We start from the raw sequence: 24,125 nt of genomic DNA on the forward strand, positions 1-24,125 counted from the left end.
AAGCGATCCCTTTTCCCCCTTGTTATCTTCATCACACTGGCTGTCAGTCAGGGCCTTTGATGTGTCACAGTCCTCCCACCACCAGACAATTTCATGAACAGAAATACTGGGGTTCCCTTGAAGGTTTTTAAGGATCTTATTAAGGCATAGCGGGTTGCCAGTGTATTGGGAAATTAGCATCCACAAAGTACTGAGACAGTTCGTCATTGTGTATTTCCAAAATAAGTATGGTAAGGATAGATAGTGGAATTCATCTTTTTTTTCCAATTGTCTTTACCTTAGTGTTTTTGTGATTTAGTGCTTCATATACAGAAACTAACAATCAGGCCAACATTTATCACATTTATCTGTGTTTATCTTGAGAGTCAAAGAAATCTGTCAGAAAGATAACTGAAATGTATCATTTCTTTTTCTGTTTTAAGTAAGTTCAAAATGTGCAGGTATATAATACAGGGTTCCCACGGGGTCTTAAAAAGTCTAAAATTCTGACCCTTAAATTTAAGGCCTTAAAACGTCTTAAAAACGGCCACATTTTCATTCGAGGTCTTAAATTTCATTTAGTCAGGTCTAAAAACTGTTTTACCCTCGTTCATCCACAGAGACGCTGGCCGCAGAACTTTGGTTCGGTGTGTAGTTTCTGGGGGATATTCGTGTTGGAATCTACGAGCAGTGTTGCCAACTTGGCGACTTTCTCGCTAGATTTAGAGACTTTTCAGACCCTCTTAGCGACTTTATTTCTAAAAAGCGACTAGCGAAACATTTAGCAACTTATTCAGATCATCAGGGGAAAGGCGAGAAATATATTATATTGTAATTCACATGCTGCTCAGAGTGATCGCAGTCCACGGCTCCTCTGCAGCAGCGCCGGGGGCTCTCCCGTCCCCTCTCACGCGGCTGCGCGGGCGGCAGGCCTGAGTGTGTGTGTGAGAGAGAGAGAGAGCGCGGGTGAGTGTGTGTGTGAGAGAGAGAGAGAGCGGGTGAGTGTGTGTGTGAGAGAGAGAGAGAGCGGGTGAGTGTGTGTGTGAGAGAGAGAGAGCGGGTGAGTGTGTGTGTGAGAGAGAGAGAGCGCGGGTGAGTGTGTGTGTGTGAGAGAGAGCGCGGGTGAGTGTGTGTGTGTGTGTGTGAGAGAGAGAGAGCGCAGGTGAGTGTGTGTGTGAGAGATAGAGAGCGCGGATGAGTGTGTGTGTGTGAGAGAGAGAGAGCGCAGGTGAGTGTGTGTGTGTGAGAGAGAGTGTGAGTGTGTGCTTCTTTTTCTTGCATTTGTAAGTTGCAGTGCGCTTTTTAATTAATATGAAATTAAATATATTCTATTTGAAGGCAAGTTTGTTTTAGCCTGTTTATCTGTTAATGACTGAACTCATTGTAATAAAATGACTTTTTCAGAATTTATTTGATTTTAAAAACATTTTGGTAATTCGTCTTAAATTAAATTAAAGGTCTTAAATTTTCATTTTTATGGTCTTAAAATGTCTTAAAAAGGTCTGAAATTTGACTTACTGAAACCTGCAAGAACCCTGATAATAAAATGCCATTGGTCCAGAATTGTGATGCATGTCCTCCTGTGTTTATGGTCCAGAGCCCGGTAACCTGACTCCAGTGAGGGACAGCCCTGCCATCCCACGCCTGCGATCAGTCAACTCCTACACCAACATCCGAGCTGCCACCACTGCCCGCAACCTGAACAAGAGCCTGCAGAACCTCAACCTCAATGAAGAGGGTAGGAGGGAGAAAGAGTGCTAAGAAATGAGGCATAAAAGGAAATGAGGCAGATGAAAGAGAGATAAATAAGCTGAAGCAGAAATTTAGAGGAAACTGTAGGAGGATTGAATGAAGACAAAGAAGAAGACTGAGTCAGCTGAATGAAAGGCATAAATCCGAGGGGAGCCGTTAGCACATTTAATTTGCCTTTTTCTTTTTCCTTCTTATCAGCTGATGTCCTTAGATTAGAGCTGCATTTCCACCACAGGGAACAGGGTCTAAATTAATGTCTGGGGATATTATTTTATCCCCCAAAAAGTCTGTCCTCGAGGGGTTAGTTCTTGCCAAAAGTATATGAAGTTTCCATTGGTGTGGAAATGCAGCTTTACCCCTCCTTTCTATCATGCCACTTCTTACTCAATAATTATTATTAAGAGACATCACAACCAGCAATGAGTTAATGTGCTGATATGTACATTATCAATCCTCATCATCCTTTTCATCCCCGTCTTAAAATTGTTTGTTGTTGATGAATGCAAGAACACACGTGGGCTAGTTTTTACGAATTGCACGGTTTAGTTCCGTAATAAGTATTGTCAAGGTTTTGGTTTTCTCAAAATGAAGGTCTTTGTCAGTGGCGCATTGCCAAAAACGTCACCTCAATATGTGTTGTTCATCTGCAAGTTAAACTGGCAATGTTGGAGGGCACGACTCATTAAAGGGGGTCAGGCAGCAGTGCCCATAAAAAAGGGGATTTTAAGTAGTTAAACTTGTCAGCTTTGCTTAAATTAAGGTTTCGGTCAATTGCCTCAAACTCCAAAAGCCTTTTTAATAGGCTAATGTCTCCTGAGAATTTTTCAATTACTAATTTGAGCAGTTTCATTATAGGGTTCAAATTATCCTGGCTCTGATTTGAGCATGGGTGAATTACAGTTCTCTGTTCAGATTTTTTATCACGGCCTTTATAAAGCAATACTTCCCAACATTCCTCTAATAACCCAACGTTGGCTTCTACTTTATCCAGCGCCTGTTGTTGACATTGGTCACAGGTTTCAGGCTCAGTGACAGACTCAGTGGGGACGGAAGCTGTCCTTGGTGCTGAACTGCTGACACGTGTTCAGAAAGTTATAGCAGGGGCAGGGTTTAGACTGTGGGATGCACTCCTGACTCTCAAACATGAGCAGGAAACGTCCCGTCCACATGGATACAGTTAGATCACATACTGAGCTGTTATGCTATATTATATGGTTTTCCCTGTAGATCCATCATACCTCCAAACCAATGAGCATTTTCTGCAAATCTTTTGAAGTTGTGGAGATAAGAGAACTCTAAGATAACAGGAAAACACAAAATTATTAATTGACAAGGTTTATTTTTCTATTTTGTTTTCTCTCCCTTTAATCTTTGGATTTAACTACATCCACTGAAAATCAGTGAAGGAAAAATGTAGCACATTGTAATCTATGACAAAGTACCCTGACATTTTCTCAGATTTTTGGACTCCCCCACTGCTGGTTTGGTACGGTCCTTAATACTGCAATCACACAAACAAAGGCAGAGTAGATGGAAATGGCATGAAGAGGCCAGAATGGGATGTACCCTATCTGTCCAGGCACAGGCATTTGTCTTTAAGGGCGCAGTGTGGAAGAACTGGCCACATGTTGAATTCATACTCAAACAAAGGGGTGGCTATGTGCAGCAACCGCCATAAGAATATGAATGTAGGAATTACTGTAAGTCGCTTTGGACAAAAACGTCTGCTTAATGCCCTAAAATGTAAATGTAAATGTAAAACAAATAGCGGGCAGCATGCCAAAGTAACCGCTGCTAACTGTAACTGCTGTTAGCTATTTAGCACAGTTAGCTGTGCTGCTAGGCAAGAAAGTTAGCGCAGAGTGCTGAGGATGGGTTGTTGTTTACACCACTAGCAGCTTTGGATTGAGACAGGACGAGGTTAACTACTTAGTATGATAACTTCAGAAGATACTTCTGCAACAAAAAAACCTCATAACGTCACATGTGTTCTTTCTTCACATTCTGTTGATCATTTTAGTTTTAGTTTTTGTATGTCAACTAGACTTATTGCAGCTTTAAGCGTGCTGTAATTATCTCTGCTCTCCACGGTTGTAGCCATGAGGAGAAGCCCAGACAACCTACATCTGTAACTGTACTTTCATTGAAAACATATATCACTATATGATGATGTGATGGGCAAAGTGTCTATTATTGAGATATTGAATTAAAGATCTGCAGTAACATGAGTTTTTTCCAAAAAATAGATGCATAATTATGATAGCTAATCCTAACATGGCAAAAATAAGCCTGTATTTATTTAAGCTTTAGTGTCTCGTCTGAGCTCCTGACCTCCTGTTTGTGTCACTGCTGTGTGGCTCAGACAGCTAAAGCTAACTCTGTCCACCGCTGCCAGACTGAGTAATGCATAAGCCCTAAGCAGAGCTAAATCACTGGCACTTGGTGTCGGCAGTAGGTTACACGCTTCACCATTTCTAATTCACATTCTCGGTGCTTATTCCAATATGCAGCGGTGTTTATCATCAATAAGCACGGAGCCGAGCGTATTTCCATTCTCAACAAATCTCCATTTCCACATTTCAGCTTGAGGACGCATGGCGTTAGGGTTTGAATGAGTCAGAGTAATGTTTGGTGATAAGGAGAGCTACTGCAGGAGATGACTGAGCCTGACAGCTGGAATGAAGTTATGAGCAAGTTGGCATAGACTCTTTGAGTATGAGGGCTGCTTACACTGTTTACACAAATCACACTTTATTACACCTTCATTTGGCTTTTGGCTTTGTTTTTTGTCTTTTTCAACAATAATAACCATGATAAACTTCATTTTTATCGCAGCCTAAGTGTTTCTTAACAAAATAAGAGCCACCTTTTCATCTTCAACATCTATGATGCTCATGAATTTTTTGCCAGGTGGATTTAAAGCTCTTGTTTGTGTGTGTATGTTCCTTCATCCAGGTGGACCAGCCGCTTTCTCTCCTGGTAACCTGAGCACCAGCAGCAGCGCCAGCAGCACCCTGGGGAGCCCAGACAACGACGAGTACATCCTCTCTTTCGAGACCATTGACAAAATGCGACGGGTGTCCTCCTATTCTTCCCTCAACTCACTCATAGGTAACAGTTTGTCAGTGGCGCCGTAGGTCCCCGTCCATGTGTTTCATTCCCGTATACACTTTTTCATTGCCTGTGCATTGTTTTCTAAATGAGCAACTGATGAGAACTACAAAACGATGAAAACAGCTATATGATGTCAGCTATATTCTGGAGGGGCTTTGTGAATAGGGCTGGGTATCACCAGGTACCTTACGATACGATACTATCACGATATTTTGCCCACGATAACGATAATATCACGATACAGCAATTCTGCGATAATCGATATATTGCAAGGAATTTCATCCACGATACATCACGATATCTGTGTCACTGAAGAAATTCAGAATTTATTGACTGCACTGAATCCATTTCACAGGAATTACAAAACATTGTCAATCAATTTCCCATGAATGACAGCCAAGTAAACAAAGAGTATATTGCACAGTGTCTCTTCTTAACACACACACTGACTAAAACTATCATTAAATATCTATATGTGTGGGTTTCAGAGCTATTTAAACCATTTTCTTTAATTTTATTTGGTTGTATACCTATGTTTGAATAAAGATAAAGCCGTCCTCCGAAGAGGGGTGGTGGTGGTGGTGGGCCAAAAAAAAAAAATATATATATTATTATTATTTTTTTTTTTTACATTTTTAAATATCGATATTTGGCACCAGTGTATCGATAGCGTACCTCAAGACGAAATAATGCGATATATCGTAGTATCAATATTTTGGTACACCCCTATTTGTGAAGGCTTGTGTTGTGTTATCTCAGCCTGGGCTTGGAGATTGCACATTTTTAGCAGACAGTCTGAGTTAAAAACTTGGGGCATTAGATACATAAGTACTTGGTCATTTACCAGGAAGGGAGCGTCTAATGAAAGACACTGTTTGGGAAGCATTACATTGCATTGTAGGATCCAGTGTTTTGGTTGGTATTTGACCCATGCTATTGCCATGCAACTGTAAAACAAAATACATAGTTCAAGGACGTTGTGAAGTACCGTGGAATCTTAGAGGGTTGTTTTATGCATTGTTAAACAACCACCATTGCTGATAAAAATCTGTCTGACATAACTCCAGACCAGCTAATGTTCAAACATTTTATGTTGCATTTAGTCATGTTTTTTGGACATCGTCACTCTCTGACATATCATTTGATGTTTCCCTGGAAGTTATAGCGATAGACGTACTGTTACCTTAAAATAAAATAATTAGTCAGTTGGTGTGTTTAAAGGGGAAAGTCAGCTAGCAATCTGCTCTCCACCACCAGGAACACAGACACACCAGCTCACATGAATAAATGCTCACTAGTGTAGGTTAGGTTATGGTGTCGGCTCTGCATAGAGCCTACGTGCAACCATAAATCAGCCTTTATTATAACACCAGAAGCCAAGATGCAAGCTTGATGGAGGACATTAAAGTACAAAATTCTACCTTAGTCCATTCCATTTTAGCTGAATGCACCTTTAAGTGAAATATCAACTTTAATTCACTAGTAAGCCCACAGCCATATCTAGGGATGTGTTGTTTTTGGAATTGTAAGGATCTTGCTTTTAGTTTAATTGAAATTAAATAGTTTTTTATTTATGGTTTATTAACATCATCATTATATTAATTCTGTACACTATTTCCTGTCCTTGAACAGTATGCTCAGTGCACACAGAGACTGGTGCCCTGTTGGATCATTACAGAAGGCTGCAGACAGTAGACGGGATAGTGTTGCATGGTTCAGCGCACTGATCAAAATCTCCCAGGTCTGAGCTTTTGAGAAAAAGAGTGGCAAATAAATGACCAGGAAAGCAAGACCTCAGGCCACCTCCAGAGAGGGAAAAACCCCTCAGACGAGGGACATGACAGAGAGGAGAGCTCCCAGTCTAAAAATAGAATAAGTGTTAAAAAAAAAGGGTTGCAGATGTGTAAAGGACAGCAGAGTGGGATCTGTGAGTCGCCTGAGGCCAGTAAAGTGCTTTTAATGGTACACGCACAACTGGAACCAGCTCGCTTACCCCTGCTCTCAGTTGATTGGCTGGCTGCACCATGCGTCCTGACAGCAAGTTTGTGCACGAGCAGGAAAACGATTAACCCCCCCACACCACCCCTGAGGAGAGGTAAAGTGAAACTAGGGATTCCCCTCTTTCCCTCTCCCTCTCTCTCTCTCTCTCTCTCTCTCTCTCATTGTTTCATTGTTTCATTTCACATGACAAACCTTGCTGCAGTCTCAGAGCCACCCCTTTCACGTCCCAGTATGTGATTTCTGCACAGCACGAACGGAAAATTAGTAAAAATGGAAAAATCGAAAAGGAAAAAGTAAATTGTGCTCTGGAGAACAGTGAATTTGACTTGGCAGGAAAGGAGGTTCAGGTACTTTAATGAAATTTCCTTTTTCAGCGTGTTTTGTTTGATTTGTTCCTTAAATGAATGCCAGCTTATTTTTAAGTGCACCGGACTCAGTCGAGCTCGGCTCGGCTTCATATTGGTCCTCTGAGGAAACAGCTCAATTTCTTCTGCTCTTAGATTCAATTTAAACACAATGGGCTGTGTAAATCTGGATACAGTCATGTATACACCTCACATGAATATTTTTTCAGTCTTACAAAGTAGACAAAGAATTTTTTAACACATAAGGTGATTGACTGTTATATCTGCTCTTTTTCCTCCGTGGAAAGATACATCAGTCCATCTTCTCATCTGGGATTTATCAACTAATCCAGACTCAATCAAACCCAAACGTGCTGCTGTAGTCAGATTTCCGTTTCAGGGCTCAGGTACCACTGGACACTAAAGCCTGGAAATGAACGGTGCTCTCATTACCCTTTTATCTGACAAATTTAGCATTTAATGTAGGGTTAAGCCTTTTTCAAGCTGCTTGTGGACCCTTAATTCTGGTGTGAGGCAAACAGGTTAAAAGACATATTGGCCCCTCGCCCACTAAGCTGTGCCCCAGCCTCCCAGCATGCCTGTTTATAACTCCCACCTCGCTGCCTGCTGCATGTTTAAACAGGCTGGGCAGATGAATGGATGTCGGGAGGTAATATTCAGCAGCGTAAGGGAAAAGCTGAAACACACAATTGAGTGCAGATGAATTTGATGTTCTGTTGATATTTATGTTTCTGTTGTCACTTACATTCAGTTATCTGACTCAGCTGAGACTTCACTTTTTTTTTGTATTTTACTAATTTGCATCCATCTTTTGTTTTGTTTGAAGCTGTTTTCATAAGACCCGTGAGGTTTTGTTTTTCATCTCGCCTGAAAAATGCATTAACTCAACTTTCTCCTTCTGGTACAAAGCAGCTTTATCACATCTATGTTTCAACACTGCAGACACACAAAAGAGAGGTAAAGCGGTCTGTATTTAACAGTGTAGCACTTTAGAACAAAGTGAAACCATGAAATGCTGAATGCAGCAGCTGCTGGACACTGGCCTGCAGGAAACAAGCCAGATAGCAGCGCTGTGTGGGAGTCGGGGCAGAGTTCCAGTAGTGATTTATTGATTTACATTTTTTAAATCCATTCTTTTCTCTTTTTGTCTTTGCCCTCTTAATATAATATGCAGAAATTCTACTATCTGATTGTTAAAGCCACCCCAGCATCTCTCTGAGGCTGAAATGGTAAATAAAATAAGATTGTAAGATGAATAAATCTTTCCTTTCTGATCTCTAGAAACTGTGATGAAACACATGTAAAATTGTAAATCGAAGCAATTGGTGTGGTGGTTACTGTCATGCTAACATGCTAACACTTTGGGTGGTTGAATCCACGGGGCTGTGATCTGCCCATGTTCACCAGTCTGGATGCATGTGGAGCCCCTACAAGGGTGCAACATGCACATGTGTCTCTCCTCTGGAACCACTGTGTACTCTGCTCTTTCTTCTGACACTTGTTGCACACATTATTTAAATGTGTGCCTCTTTTAGCCAATTAAAAAACAAACAAAGGAGCTCCTTTTCCTGCTGTGATAAGGTGACCATCTTCCATGTTGTGGGCATTTGTATAAAAAGTATTGGAGTAAATTGTGGACAGCTTAAAACTTTGAGCTGATGATGGTGCTACATAAACGGTTAAAGGTTGACCAAAATATTTTGTATTCACCCTGTGAGGTGGTGGGACCAAATTCTTTGCCAAATCATCTTCTTGATGTTGAGATATTTCACGATATACGCTTTGACCAACAAATGGTGAGAGATGAAAGCCGCGAGGATGACCAAAGCCAGAGTACTTGATCGGGTCTTCATGCCCTTTGGAACGCGAGGACACATGCTCCGTCGATCCTCCCCTGTTCCTAGTAGAATCTCTGCGTTGTACCAAGTTGAGTCAACCAAAGTCTCCCAAAATATCAACCTCATTGCAGAGTTGCATCGAAGGCCAGGGGTTTCATCCTCAGGCAGTCATGAATGTCTGCCATCAGTGTGATCAGGATGAAAGCACTACGTAAATGCAGTCATTGAATGACTGAATTGCTGAGCCTAACATTTTCTGTTTCTGCGTTGACATTTATATTTTGTCATATCAAGGGCTTTAGCTTCACTTCCACCTGTGTCAGTGTGTTTCGGGCGTTCTCCTATTTAAAGAGCTTCAAACATATGATTTGGTGCTGCTTTGCGCTGCTCCCATCTCCCTGTGAAATATATTCTAAATGCGCCCGGAGTTTCTTCTCTGCTTCCAAATGTTCTGTTGCATTTTTTATGCCTCAGTCATTTACAGCTCCAAAAAATCACTATGCAGTGTTAAAGTATTTTATGTCATCTGCTAGAATTGAGCAGACCATTAAGTAGTGACGCAGTGGTTCATTTAGCCAATAATTAACATCTTTACTACTGTAGATCCATTGCAGTCCACACGAGTCTCCAAATGACAAGTGTCAAGTCAGGACAAGTCGCTGGTGCAGCGCTCAGGCGCTGAGTAATGTCAGCCGTCACCTTCTCTCATGAGGACTATGTCGAGGCGGTGCAGTGGTAATTTGTGTGCACCCATAATGTAGTGCAGCGGTTAAATGGGAGAGGGACCATATTTCACATTTATCAACTGGCTGTTTACTGCAGCAGGTACTGTAGCACGCTGGCTATTCGTCGCTAATCATATCCTGGCCCTCAGGCTACACCGTAATCACCTCTTCAGCTCCCTCACCCACTTTCTCTTCCTGAGTCACACTTGCCCTCTCTATCTTTTCATCTCTCCCTCCTGTTCATTCGTCTCTCGGTTTCCTGTTTCCCCCCCCCCCTACTCTGTCTCCTTTTCCATCCTACTGGCCCATCTCTGCCATATCTCACAGCACACTGAAATAGCTTATCCTTCCCTCCTCCCTTTTTCTTTGCCCTTTTACTCCTTCTCGTACGCTCCTTACTTTTTCCAGTTTCCTCCTCGTTACGTATTGTACCCTTCAGTCTCCCCCAGCTGCAGCCCTTCATCCTCTTCCTCTCCTTTCATGTACCATCCCTTCTTTGGTCTCCTAACTTTAAACTGTGTGACCATTGAACCGTCTTGGAATTCTCTGGAGATGGAACTAAGCTATGACAGCGTCCAGACTTCACACAGTCCCACTTTTCCACAGCTCTTTTCCTCAGGAGCATGGCCTGTGGGCCTCATGGAAGAGTGAGGAAAGGGACAGGGGAGCAGGAAAGAAATATGAGCGCCATCCTAACAGGTCAACCACCTGCATGGCTGTAAAGATCTGAGGAGGTGAAGGAAAGATGGGAAGAACTGGAAAAGTGGGGGGAAAATAAGGAAATGGCAACAGTTGGAGGCTATTAGTGCTCAGCATCCCTGTTGCTAAAATCGAACGAGAAGAGAGAGACAACAGATAGAACCTAAAAGACAAAGAGACAAAGCAGAAAATGCATAGCAGAAGGGATGGAGGCTCAGTGCACTGAGACAGTGTGCTGGAGCACGTAAAAGCGAAGAGTATAAAGAAAAAGGGAGAGTGTATGTAGAATAATGAGGATGCATGAATGGCAGGTTGACGCCTGAAACAAACTGATGTCAGGAGGCAATTCTCAGGAAAATGACAGCAGGGGAATGGAGTAGATGGCAAACAAGCAGGCGGGGTGGAGGAGAATGTCTCATATCATGCTCCATTCCAGCTTTCTACTTTTGTCTTGGGTGTCTGCTCGCACCTTTGTTCACCCTCTGTCTGAATGCTCCAATTTAGTGCCTGTGTCTTTAGGCACCTCTTTGAAAAAAAAAAAAGCACCATCTGCCCTGATTGGTCAGCTCTCACAGGCCTGAGTGGACAAGACTCACTGTTTTTTTACATTAACTCTCCCACTGGTGTGCTGGGGACATAGTTGAGGGTGGGTACTGTATAGTTGTGACATCACACAGCGCGCGTGTGTGTGTGTTTGTGTGTTGATTAATGATGTACATTACCTGACACAGGAGGTCATTCTCCCTCTGCCACCTCAACACATCCACCAACTGCTGCAGAGGAAAATGACCGGTTGTGGGTAGCGTGACGCTAATGAGATGAATTGTGTTACCACTTAGCTGTTTAGCCCTGCTGTGTTAATGAACTCGGATGAGGAGTGATGAGAGTTGCACCAGAGTGAGATGTATGTGCCCGGCGATGTGTTGCGTGTGTATTCATCAGCCGTCTATGAGCATGGTGCAAGTTTTTTGTCTGAAACTGAATTGCATTTGCTTTGTGCGTCTTCTGCAGGTGTGTCCTTCAACAGTGTTTACACTCAGATCTGGAGGGTGCTGCTACATCTTGCTGCTGACCCTTTCCCTGAAGTGTCGGACCTGGCCATGAAGGTCCTCAACAGCATTGCGTATAAGGTATGTATTGGACCTTGGACCTTTCAGGAGATGCCATGTTCAAAGGTTCAAGGAGGAGCTCAGGAATTAGTAATAATTGTTTATCAGGGTGTGCTCTATTGTGATTTATTCCGAAGTAATTAGAGACAAGTATTTTTGTGTCAAATAATTTTGTTTTTGCCTTTGTCTCTGTATATCAGTTCTATTTCACCACATGGTTATGCGGTAAAAAAAAAAAAAAAAGAACTAGTTGGAGCACACACCCCACCCTCCCACTGGCATTTTCTTCCTCCAAAAGGCCATTACTTTTGTGCAAATGCAATTAAGGGCCAATGACTCCCCCCAGGCTTGGCAGAGCAGAGCGGAGCAAAGAGGCTGCCGTAACTTAAGGAGCTATAATAACCACTGTAGTCCACCTCTCATCCCCACCCGAGGCAAAATGTCCCGTGTTTGTCCTACCACCAACACCCAATTGTCCCCTCAGTTACCTTCAGAAAAGCTGCATCTCTGCCATGAGACTCCCTACAGGGCTGCAATAAAAAACAACAGGACTTGATTTACAATATAATGCGATAGACTTATCTTCTAGCAGCTAATGCGCTGCGCTGCCTGTGTGGTGTGGTCTTAGTTATTGTGTACCTGCTGACCTGAGGTGAACTGAGCAAACTGTGTTGTCACATTTAGAAATATTACCAGTCTGACAGCCGAACTAAGGGATCAAACTGATTTTCAGAAATGCTACAATCCTGGGACAGAGAACTGAAAAAGACAAGGGCACAATTCAATCCCAACATCTGTCCCAGACCTTCTCCATCATCTTTAGGGGTCTGTTAACAGTCAGAGCTGTCGATTTCTGGCTTGAGACACGACTTGTGTCAGACTTGGTTGATAAGGTTGCGGACTTGAGCTTTCACTGCCCCAATACATGACTTGAAACTTCAAGCAAAACCATTATTTCTCAAGTTGTGACCTGGTGAAACCCATCAACAGTACTAGAGATGAGGTCACAACGGGTTAACACCAGCTGTGAAGCTCGTCAACTTGTTCACATTCCGAACCATGACTACTAAGTATTCATTACTGCATTATGACATGAATACTCAGTACTCATGAGTTAGGCCACACCTATCTTCAAACTTGGCCTTCATTTTGGTCTGAACTAAACACCTGTGAAGTTTCATGACAGCATCTAGTTCAGTTTTCCATCAATTACACATGATGGCCCCACTCCACAAGCGCACCACGCTGTTTTGCCAAAAAGAGGTGTTTTTGAAGTGGTCGTATCTGTAGAGGAGTTTGCATGTGATCGGGGCCTAAGATAGTTAACCCTTCCATGGCCACACAGCTTGAGTGTTCATTTAGTAAGCCTTCCCATTCAAATAAGCATGGCCTTAGCAGACTAAAAACTTATTGTAATTTAATAGATTATTATATTATTAAAATGCTATATCAATAATGGTCAGCATTCATAGAACCGAAACACTTAAGAATGACATGAAATAGAGATTTGTGACGTGGCTTTGACTTTCTTTCATGAAACTGTGAAGCTTGACTTAAGCTTAAGTTTGAATTTAGAAATCTGATCTGATTTTAAACCTGACTCACACCTCTTTCAGTTGACTTGAGACTTGGACTTGTCTCGGTTGACTTGAATTAGTTTAAATAAAATTCAGACCTGAATTGTGCTGATTTTGACTCAGTTGACTTCTATTTACATTGACTAACTTTGGACTTGACTTGAAATGATCTCTATGAACGGGATAACTTTTTTTTTTTAACGGGATTTTGAACATGTTTCAATTTGACAAGACAGTAATTAAGGATTTAAGCTCTAACTATGCTGCCTGTACAACCACAAAGGAATCACGAAGAACAGTTTGACATTTATAGAAAGAAACAACAATCTAAACACCTTTTAAAATACCTTATTTTCTAAAGGTAATGAGCTATCTTAGAGGGAGCCCGCATTCATTTTGTCCTCCGCAGAGCCCATCGGAGACAGCTTGATCAGACAACTTTCAACCCAATTGTTAACATTAGCCTAACTGTGAATCCCGCTCTTTTAATTAGGATTTTAAATGTCAAATGTTATTGATTTGTAACAAAGTGAACAAGGGCAGCAGCTAATTAAAATGTATCTGCTTCTCAGATGATGAAAGCATTAAATGTTTTTCATAGCTCCCTCATGCTTCATGATGCTGTGGTGGACGCATCGCCTGTATAAATCGTTGATGGAGCTCTCTGGTCTGAAAAATACAGACACTGTCGAAGTGCCTTAAATCTGCTTCTTTGTATTGAGCAGATGTGGGCGACTCTGCTGATTTAAAAGATTTAGTCAGATTGTATGTAAGCTTTGAGAATCTGACCTTACATTTCACTTGATATATTACCTCAGTTTCCTAATGAGTTTTTGCATGTAATCACCAGTTTCAGGTCTTCTTCAAAACAGCATGATGTTTTGTAAATGATGGTCCCATTTGGGGTAAAATACGCAATAAAGCAGCGTATGCTTCAGAGTGTGGCTACATTGCGATGATAAGTTGCTACCACAACATGTTGATGGATTATATGTCTTCCCCAGCTCCACCCTCTCCTCCATGTATTGTCACTTCTGGCTCCAACAAACCTAAATGGCTATGATCCTCAAAAACTCAATGAGTGACGTAACCGTGGCTTTACACTATGGTGGAAGTCATTGGGGTTTTTTTTTTAATCCTGTGATTCTATTCACAGTTTGATTACAATTTATAATTGAAGGAACAATGCTCTTTAATGTTTCAATGGACTTTGGGGAGGCTCTACGTCCCACTCAGTTGAATTTAAATCAAATTAGTGGTCACCGCCAAGAGACGACATCATGACTTGAGAAACCTCACTTACCCCACGACACTTGTCTCCAACACCACCACCATCTTCCCTCCATCACTTCACCATCTCTGCCTTGACTGATCTCCTCTCACCTTTACCACCTCCATGTCGTCATCCTACGTTGTACATCAATTCAGCATTTGGCCTGTTCTCCATCAGCAGAACATCTCAGAAGCACCTTCAATAATTAAACAGGAACATTCAGAGGTTTCTGTAAGTGATCACAAGCTTTTCACACCCTGTATCCTACCAGAGCCATGCATAATAGTGTGGCCTGTGTACAACTTGTTTGCTCACTTGACTCATTTTTCAGCCAATTAATGACGGAGGAAGCGAAGGGAATAGAAGGGAAGCGGTTTGAAACGGGGAGAGCAAGCTGTTTCCCAGCGTGGAGCGTAGCAGCTGGTAGAACCGTTCGCCCATTTCCTGCTAATGGTTGAGTTTTGTACATCTCATTTTCTGGAGTTTGTCAGCAGATAAGGCGCATGGCCTCCCGCGTTTGGCGTGATGTTTGTTTACCACATGTTGGTGATCAGCAAATGCTGATGAATAATCCATGAATACGTTGTGTAATCAAGTCACAGATGAGCTTGCACATTTCACATTCATACGTGCATCTGGTAAAATGTACCTAGTATGTTATCTTCCTTTAAAGGGTAATTCTCAGGGAGTACTACTGCAAATGTGAAAAATTACTTTAAAGCCTTTTGAGGCTCCAGAGAAGTTGCATGTAATCTGATATATTTCCCTCCAGTGATTTTACTCAGTGGCTAAATTGCATTATGGCTAATGGAGGCACAGGTTTGCATGCAATACACCATTTTCACATATGCAGTACTACTGCATATATGAAAATAGGAGCATAAAGCCTTTTGTGGCCACAAAAGGCTTTATGCTCCTATTTTCACATTATGCAGTAGTACTCCCCAAGACCTGTGTAAAGGGTAAAAAATACATGGCTGTTTGTGACTCGCAACACTGAATACAATACAAGGTTGTTAATGCATGCACTCTGACTAATGAGTGCAGGACAGGCCTGATATCTACTCATCCACCCTGTTGCTTTTTATTTATAATTTGAAAGATCCTTTTGTTTGAGCTTTTACTTGTGTACGGCCACACTTTGCCGCAACCTCTTCCGAACACTCAGATGAGCCCCAGAAAGGATTAATGCAGCAGTGCTGAGCTCAGTTCTGCCATTATATATGTCTCGCTCCTCTGCCGTGCACTGCTGCCTTCACGTACACAAGCTGGCACCCATCAATCTTAATAAACAGTCGAAAATGTCAAAAATCTGCATTTCTTCAAGCCTTTTAGCTGATTTTAGTTTTCTGTGTCCTCCTCATCATATATATATCCTGTTGTGCTTGAGCGGAAAAGGTGCATGGATTAGTGACCGGGCCATTTCCATAATAACCCCTTTAAAGCTGGTTTTACTGCTCCTGTGTTTCATTTCCAATTGCCTCTTAATGAAGCGCTAACAGCTAACCCTGGTAACTGATGTCTTTCCCCCGTCACAACTGCAGTAGATCGTACGTGTGTAAACTCTGCATTAAAAACTTTTTCTCCCAGCCTTTTAGACACACACACTGAAAAATACTTGCCGCAATTTTGTAATTAGCATAGAAATCAGATCAAAGGCAATGCTGGGTAGTAAAATGTGTTTGCCTGCGTTAACTAGATTTATGCTGCAGAGATTTTTCTCTCCACCTGGCTTGAGTAAACAACAACTCTGCTATTCATCAGTGATGTTTTGCCTCTATTGTCTTTATTAAGTTTGCTCCTCCCTCGTGAGCAGCCATTACACGACTCAGAATGAAGAGGTTATATTACCTGCTCCGCTTAATGAGAGAAAGTTCTGCAAATTTAGGCAAACTTTTGTGAAGCGCTTCCAGGTTTTAGGTTGTGTCTTCTTATCTTGATCTCTTTCTCAGGTGTGTGTCTGGAACATCTCAATCCGTGGCTCTCTCCTCTCTCCTTTTACCAGCGTGACTGCTTGATTAAGCAAACTGAAATTTAACCTCCAGTTTCTTCTGTCGCCAGGCAACAATGAACGCTCGGCCTCAGAGGATCCTGGACTCTGGATCTCTCACCCAGTCAGCCCCAGCCAGCCCCACCAGCAAGGGCACGCACATCCACCAGGCTGGGTGAGGGAAGCTCTCAAACAAACATGAACATGAAGATGCATAGAAGACCCCTTACAGCAGAGCCCAAAACATATGTTGCATGCGTACAGCGCACTTGGCCTTCTTTGGACCAAGATAGAGACACATTGTCATTTAATGTGCCAGCCAGTAGCAGGGACGGTCAGTTTAAGGTCATTCACTTCTTAGAAAAGCCTGAATTGTTCCCAGAATAAACCTCTTTATGCTAGATAATCAAATTTTCAAGAGCGCTTTGACAAATGTTGCTATGAAGCACAAGGCTGGCAGCAAAATGAGAGGCTGGCACAGTGAGAATACATTACATTTTTCATGAACTTTTCTATAATGTGGGTTTTTGCATGAACAAGAACAAATGATAAACAAGAAATAAGAGACCAATTCAAAATTAGAGTAACAAAAATAATCACGCAATTATCTCACTACCTACCGCGACTCTGAAATATCAGTTGCTGTGCTGTGTATGCATGGGAATGCAAGAAATATCCTGGCCAAATGACTGCAGTTCACAATATTATCCAGACAATCATCATCAAACTATCGTCCAAAAACATACAGAAATATCTTTACTTGATCACATGTTTTTAATTCATCACAGATACGGCATACATCTTTTATGAGTGAACATCTTTCATTGTGAAAAACACTGTTCAGCGTACAGAGACCGATGGTGGTCCTGCAGGTGGGCACCTCATCTCCATCGTCACACATCCTATTTAACTTTATATCTGTGGGGATACAGTGGGTAAGCTTAATCTCCGGTCACTGAGACAATTTTAGGGGTTTTGGAATGACTGGAAGAATACAGGCTCGTCCTTATGACAATTCAAAATAAATCAGGAATTCAGCAGAGGACTATGTGATTTAACAAGACAGCTTTTTCAAGTCACTCGTGAGGATATTCATGATTAGCCCGATAATGGAAATTCACCACAATCAACACAATAAAATTGTGTTCTGTCCAACCCCCAGTGCTGTGGATTGGTAAAATCAATTGCACTGTCCATGGTGCTGAAGTAGCAGAGGGAATTTCAACTGCAATTGTTCTCTCAGTTCCCTTCATCCGTCAGTGTTGTCTATGAATCTATAATATCCTGTCCACTATATATTATAAATACTCAACTTCATGCTATATTGTAGCCTATGAACTCTATAGAGTCGTGGGACCTTTATCATCGAAGTGACAAGTAAGAGTGTGTAGTTACAGAAGTGGCAGGGGATCACAGAAACACACTGCTGCCTGTAGTGTTACTGTAATATGTCTGTAATGATTTTATGATCGTTGAATACTGTGTTAGCTGCAAAAAATACACCCTGAGGCCAAACCACCTCTGTTGCAAAATACTTTAGAGGAGACATGATCTCAAGGAATAGTCTTGTTTTTTTTTTTACAAGACTATACCTAAGTTAATAATTATCAGGCTTCAGCAGAACTTGATGACCAGCTGATAATTTGATTCAGGTGTGTTGGGGCAGGGGAACATATAAGGAACCAGGAACAGGTGAATTGAAGAATACAGCTGTAGAGACTAAGTTAATGAAAAGACAAAGCTGATAACGTCTAAGTTGTGCACCTTTGCCTCCTGCCCTCATCATTATTTCTCTGTTCCTTCAGTGGCTCTCCTCCCATGCCGAGCACCAGCAGCTCCAGTCTGACCAACGAGGTGCCCAAGCCCCCCACCAGAGAGCAGACGTCCACACGGCCTCCTTACACCCCTACATTAGGAGGACAGGCACCCCACTCCCACCAGTTCCCCCGCACTCGCAAGATGTTTGACAAGGGACCTGAGCAGGTAGAGGAAACACCCTGCTGCATGAGTCTTTGGTTTTAAGTCACTGTGTGGGTAAAACAAATAGTAATCACTAGATGCAACATTTTTAACTTGAAGATTTGCCCAAACTAAAGTTGCATATTTTCCCAGGTTTTTTTGTCTTATCTCACCTTTTTGAATTTTTGTGTATCCAGGCAGGTGAGGATGGTGATGAGCCAGGTGGTCACAGGAACTACATCTGTCCCGCCCTTCAAACAGGCCTTTGTGATTGGAGTGCAAAGTATTTTGCTCAGCCTGTCATGAAGGTAATGTCACTGTCTCGCTGCTGTTTTCCATCCATTCTCCCTTTTTACTGTCTTGAGGCATTTTCACACCATAGGCGTGTCATATAAACACCACGCAAAGGTTCAATAGTTGTGAAAACTTTTGCGGCTGGCAGCACATGTATGTTCCAGTGTGCAAATTAGCTACACCGGTTTATTATCACATTAGATTTATACCAAGCCTTCAGGGACTGGTAGAAAAAACAGCCCCAGCTTGCTGAACTCCAAGAGGGCCATCAGAGTCGCTCTGCCCCACTGTCCTCGCTGACAGGTAGAGAAACGTGAAATTTATTCAGTTCATCTCAACTGAATGTCCTTGAAAAATAACTGTTCGAAAAAAGCATGGATGTGCAAATTAAACGCACGAAAAAATGCCCCCAGTGTGTAAATGCCTTCAGGCTTCAACTCTGCCCTGCCAGTGAGTGAGATGACAGTCCCTTATATGTTTATTATGGTGTTTTGGGGGAGGGTTGTATTCAGTTATAGCCAAGAAGGTTGTGTTTATGCTTAAAGCAGCATGTCCGAATTATTTCATTGAAGAAATGCAGGTAAACCATAAGTGAATTAAAGAAGAGAAAGTGTAAGTCCATCATTTTACCATCAATCATTTAAAAACAATTTGAAATTATAATTGTATTATTCCTCCGCCAAGCAAAATAGTACTTGGAAAAGCAGCTTAAAGTGGTTGCTAAGCAACAAGGAAGTAGTGAAATGACAGGTACTTTCCGATTTCACATGAATATTTATGTGAAGTGGTGTCATAGGTGCACTTCTGTCATACATTTTACAATTCATGGCTTCAGGAGCGAGGGAGCCATCTGAGGACATGAACTCTGTGTTATAGATTCTGTTTTATAAAACTCCTATGGAAAACAGCCGGGTTAGGGACCGATCGCAATTTGAGAGCAAGTACCTGCTGCTTGTTCACGATTGCTTCGCTGAATAATTGAGCCCTCTGAGCTCCGTAACTTCACATCCTCCTGCGTGAAATTTAAGATTAAAAGAAGTGATTTTTACCGTGCACAGTGGCTGCTGCTGAATTTTGTAATATTAAATCAAGCTTCTGTCTCTTCAAATACTCTAAACAGTCCATCCTCCAGAAAGGAAGAGGTAAAACAAATTATGTAAGCACAATTTGTCAAACTTTTGGTTAAACAAAAGGGATGGAATTGTTTTTTAAAAAGGGTCAGGCTAATGGTCAAATGGGGAAGAAAGAGAGTGCTAATAAGTTGGGAAAAAAATAAGTATCAGAAATGTATGTGTGCATGAGTGAAAAAGTGTCTGATACAGAGAAAAGTAGATTTAAGTCAAATCAAATATTTATAACACAAAGACATTTGGGGAAAAGAAAGAGGAGTGATAAGATGGAGAGAGCATGCAGAAATGAAACCGAAGAAATGATGAAAATAAAATATTCGGAGAGGAGAGAAGACACTGAGGGGCAGAAGAGATGTGGAAGGAGAGTATGGGAGAAAGAGAGAGACAAGGGAAGGGAAAGCAAAGCAAAACTGAAAGAAGACTGTGGCAGCAGGATGATCAAGATGAAAAGAAGACGGAGCCAGAAGTCACAACGAAGGTGATGAAAAGCACAGAGATGATCGGAGGGGATGACTGAAGAGTGAGTGAAAGAGCAGCCCGGAGAGGAGTGGAGGGCGCTTTGCTGTAGCACAAAACAGAACGCTGTGTTGGCAAGAATTTGAGTGCTGCCATAAACTCAACTCCATTACAAAGCGGTGTGTGTGTGTGTGTGTGTGCGCGCGCATGTTTCAGAGAGGCGTCTCCACACTTTACTGTTTTAGGGGTGTGTGAGGAACAAGGGCATTGAAGACTCTCCCCACATGGGAGCAAGAGAAGGCTTTGAAAAGATGAGACGTCCTCAGCTCAGTTAATATTTGGTGTGGAAGAAGTAGAATGGCCCGCACAGAGCCCTGAAGCCACTGCACTGGTGGTCTTAAGTTAAGTTAAGTCTTAATCTTTGCCTCATTCTTGTTGTATGATCCAGTACTTACCTTTCATATTAAACAGCATGAATACTACTAACAGCAGCTGTGTTCATGCTGTATATGTTGTGGAAAACGTTCTTGGAGGGATGGATGCTGTTGAAGCTGCACATTAACACCTGGTATAGTTTAGGAAGGAGATTAACCGTGATATGATGGCGTAATGTTGGGATGGCAGTCAAGTGTACTGGGGATTTTCACGTACATCCTCTTTCTCACTCTCTCTCTCTCTCTCTCACTCTCTCACTCTCTCACTTTCACTCACACACACACACACACACATTTTTACCTCAGGGTCTTATTATACATTACATTCGCAGCTGACACAGGACCTCAACCCTGGGAACCACAGTATCAGCTGGTTCTTACCTTGGCACACTCACACACACACACATGCATGCAAGCACACCCGCAAAAACACACACACACACACTCTGACTCCGTCCCAGCTGTGTGAATAGGTCAGCCTCAGTCTGACTGCTAAATCTGCCTCCTCTCAGGCTCAGTCAGGCTCCATAAAGCCCCAGAGACACTGTATGTGACATACAGATAAAACTCAGCCGCACACTCACAGAAACATATTGTATGCATCATATTTGTTCACAGGCTCCACTCAGAGGTGTTGTGATGAGCGCTGTGTTTCCCTTAAAGCAACATGCACAGAGTGGAGTCATTACAGGAATACTGATTACACACAGTAGTAGTGTAGTCACATGGTGCTGTGTGTGCACGTGTGTGTCAGGCTGCTGCATTAAGGAGGCCTCGCTGTCAAAATGTGCTTAATAAGCACACACACTGGCACCCAATATTTAAAAACTCACACTATTACAGTTTCTCTCTGTTGTTGTGTCTGTTTTATTTATTTATCTATCAAATATACATAATCATGGTAATACTTAAGACAGAAAGAGTTGTGTTAATAAAGGGAGTCTGATTCTCTTGAAGCTGACACAAATCTGCAGGGGCCTTATTCTTACATGAGACTTCATGAAGCTAAACTTTTCACACCATCTCTCTGCTCAATAGATGTGATCAGATTTGACTGCATAAAGTGGCACCTTGAGGAACCGCTTGAACTTCACTGAACATTATAGCTGGTTAAGTAATCCCGGCATGTAATGTGATGAGAGAAGTGGAAACTTTAATAATACCAGTGAGCACAGCGGTTCAGTCGGAGAACATATTGTGACCTCACAACCACGGCCTAATCCTTAAAGGAGTAGTTCAACATTTGAGAGTTGGGAATGTACTTTGTTTTACATCTAATGAAATGAGAAGGTCATTACCAATCTTGTGTCAGTGTGTCTTAAGGAGACATATTTTGCTCATTTTCAAGTTCATCATTTTAATTTGGGTTACTACCAGAATGAGTTAACATGGCATGGAGCCACAGGCGTTCGCTCCTCATCGGAATCAATTGAAAACAGGCGTTGGGGCTTAGAAGTAAAAGCTATGTGGACACAGGCTCTTAGTATAGAGACCAGGAGCAGAGGGAAAGAGCTATTGTATCATGGCTTCCTCCAATGTGTGAAAAATAACGCCTAGCAACACATAATTATTTGTTGTATGCAAACTCAAATACAAAAATAATGAATGGATACTTTCAGCAGGAGTTAATTGCTGGAACTATACTTTAGTAAACAGCAGCCGAGCAATATTACTTTGTGACTGACCATATATGTCAACCACAGCTATAGACAATGTGTAGACGTTTTAGTAGAAAGATCTCTTGTTCATGTGAAGTACTTACAGGATGGAAAAAATAACACTTCTTTGCAGATACGCTGGGGGAGTTTCTGACCCCATGTGGTTCTAAGGAGCAAGTCTCATTATGATGCCCATGTTGACACAATACACATCACTGCTGGTTTAAAGCCTCTCCACGTACCAACAGTTGGTGGCTATAAAACGCCGAGAAACATTGCAATACACCTAAATAAAACAGGGGAGCAGCCGGCTGCTAGCTAGATCTAGACATAGATCTAGGTTAAAAATGTTCACAAAACTGGCTTTACAAATATTTCATGAGATTGAAAATGCTCCCACTACATCTCTTGGGTCTCAAGGATACGCAGAAGGTGTTTTGGTGAGAAACGCTAAATGTAAACATCATGTGGTCTCAAGAAAACTCCTTTAATGTTCATTGGCCTCTATTTCAGAGAGAAACACGACAGGCTAAATTCAAAACAAACCCAGAGTTCTTAAATCTGCACATCACTAAATGTTTGTCAAGCAGGTACTTTGGATCTGCAGTCATGTTTGATGTTGATTTTTTTTTTATATATTTTCTTAAATTGTTCTTAAATTTTTCTAACATCCCGCATAGATTAAACGATTCTTGATCACATCCTGTTCTTTTGCCTCACTCCAAGAATCCACAAAGACATTCACTTGGTCTTGAGAGGACCCGTTAGAGACCCCCAATGATTAACATTCATTATTTAACGTTCACTTCAGTAATGAACAGAGAGAGATGGAGCGTGAGGGTTTAGAGTTCTGTTAGGGCGGAAGAGGGTCTAAATGGCATGAGGAGAAGAGCACAATCAAGAGGGTCCGGCCATCTGACACATTTGCTATGCAGTACATTTGAACTGCCTGTGTAGCTTCATCTCATGTGTGTTTTGACTTCCTTTAATCTGTCTCTGGGCGAGTAGAGGCCATGAAACCATACGCTGTTCCACTGAAATGTTCTAAATGGTCTCATCAGGTTGATCTCTCTCTGTCTCTCTGTCTCTTTCTAACTCTTTCAGATCCCAGAGGAGCATGACCTGGAGAGTCAGGTGAGGATGGAGCGGCAGTGGAGGTTCCTGAGAAACACGCGCGTGAGAAGGCAGAGCCGAGGCATCACTCAAAGAGGTTAGTCTGTATTCCCATAGTATGTGCATTACAGCTCATGTGATGATATTTTTGGAATGCCATATGGTTACAGGAACATGGTTAAGCTGCCAATTGACAATATTTAGGCAGAAAGTCATCATCATCATCCAAACTGTAATTCTTATTAACACAGAGCTATTTATATTTACCAGCTCGTTCTGGCAGCAACATTTGTCATATTTATTTACAGGTAGAAGGAACCCCAGACCTCATTTGATGATCAAAATGTAATTCCAGGTATTAATCACTTTGTTCATATGACTAGTCTCATATCTTACAAAAGGCGATGAAAGGTTATCTATGCAGCACATTAACAGAGAGTGTAACACAGAGAGCTTACATCTCAGAGATCATGAAATCAGCAAAGTATCAGAAAATATAGTGAATACTGAAAAAAACACATAAAAAATAGAGCAACTGTCATCTCAGTGCAGGTCTCACAAAACTTGAAATATTGGTGTTAAATTATTTAAAAACAAACATGCCCTCAATCAGTCAACGTTTCTTAATGGTGGAATAAATTACTGTGTGAGTGTAAATG

The 24,125-nt window shown here is 41.8% G+C and overlaps 1 protein-coding gene across 6 annotated transcripts in view; it reads left to right on the forward strand.

The window, feature by feature from the left end:
- Positions 1 to 24,125, forward strand: part of rptor (regulatory associated protein of MTOR, complex 1) — a 198,588-nt gene that overhangs the window by 148,210 nt on the left and 26,253 nt on the right. For all 6 annotated transcript variants that reach the window (XM_030416136.1, XM_030416152.1, XM_030416143.1 and 3 more), the window contains 7 exons: positions 1,577 to 1,717; positions 4,687 to 4,842; positions 11,485 to 11,603; positions 16,494 to 16,597; positions 18,228 to 18,405; positions 18,579 to 18,689; positions 23,458 to 23,563. In XM_030416136.1, the coding sequence (XP_030271996.1) occupies positions 1,577 to 1,717; positions 4,687 to 4,842; positions 11,485 to 11,603; positions 16,494 to 16,597; positions 18,228 to 18,405; positions 18,579 to 18,689; positions 23,458 to 23,563 (915 nt within the window). The remainder of the gene's footprint in view (positions 1 to 1,576; positions 1,718 to 4,686; positions 4,843 to 11,484; positions 11,604 to 16,493; positions 16,598 to 18,227; positions 18,406 to 18,578; positions 18,690 to 23,457; positions 23,564 to 24,125) is intronic.

Source organism: Sparus aurata, chromosome 1, assembly GCF_900880675.1.
Source record: "Sparus aurata chromosome 1, fSpaAur1.1, whole genome shotgun sequence".
Taxonomy (NCBI): domain Eukaryota; kingdom Metazoa; phylum Chordata; class Actinopteri; order Spariformes; family Sparidae; genus Sparus; species Sparus aurata.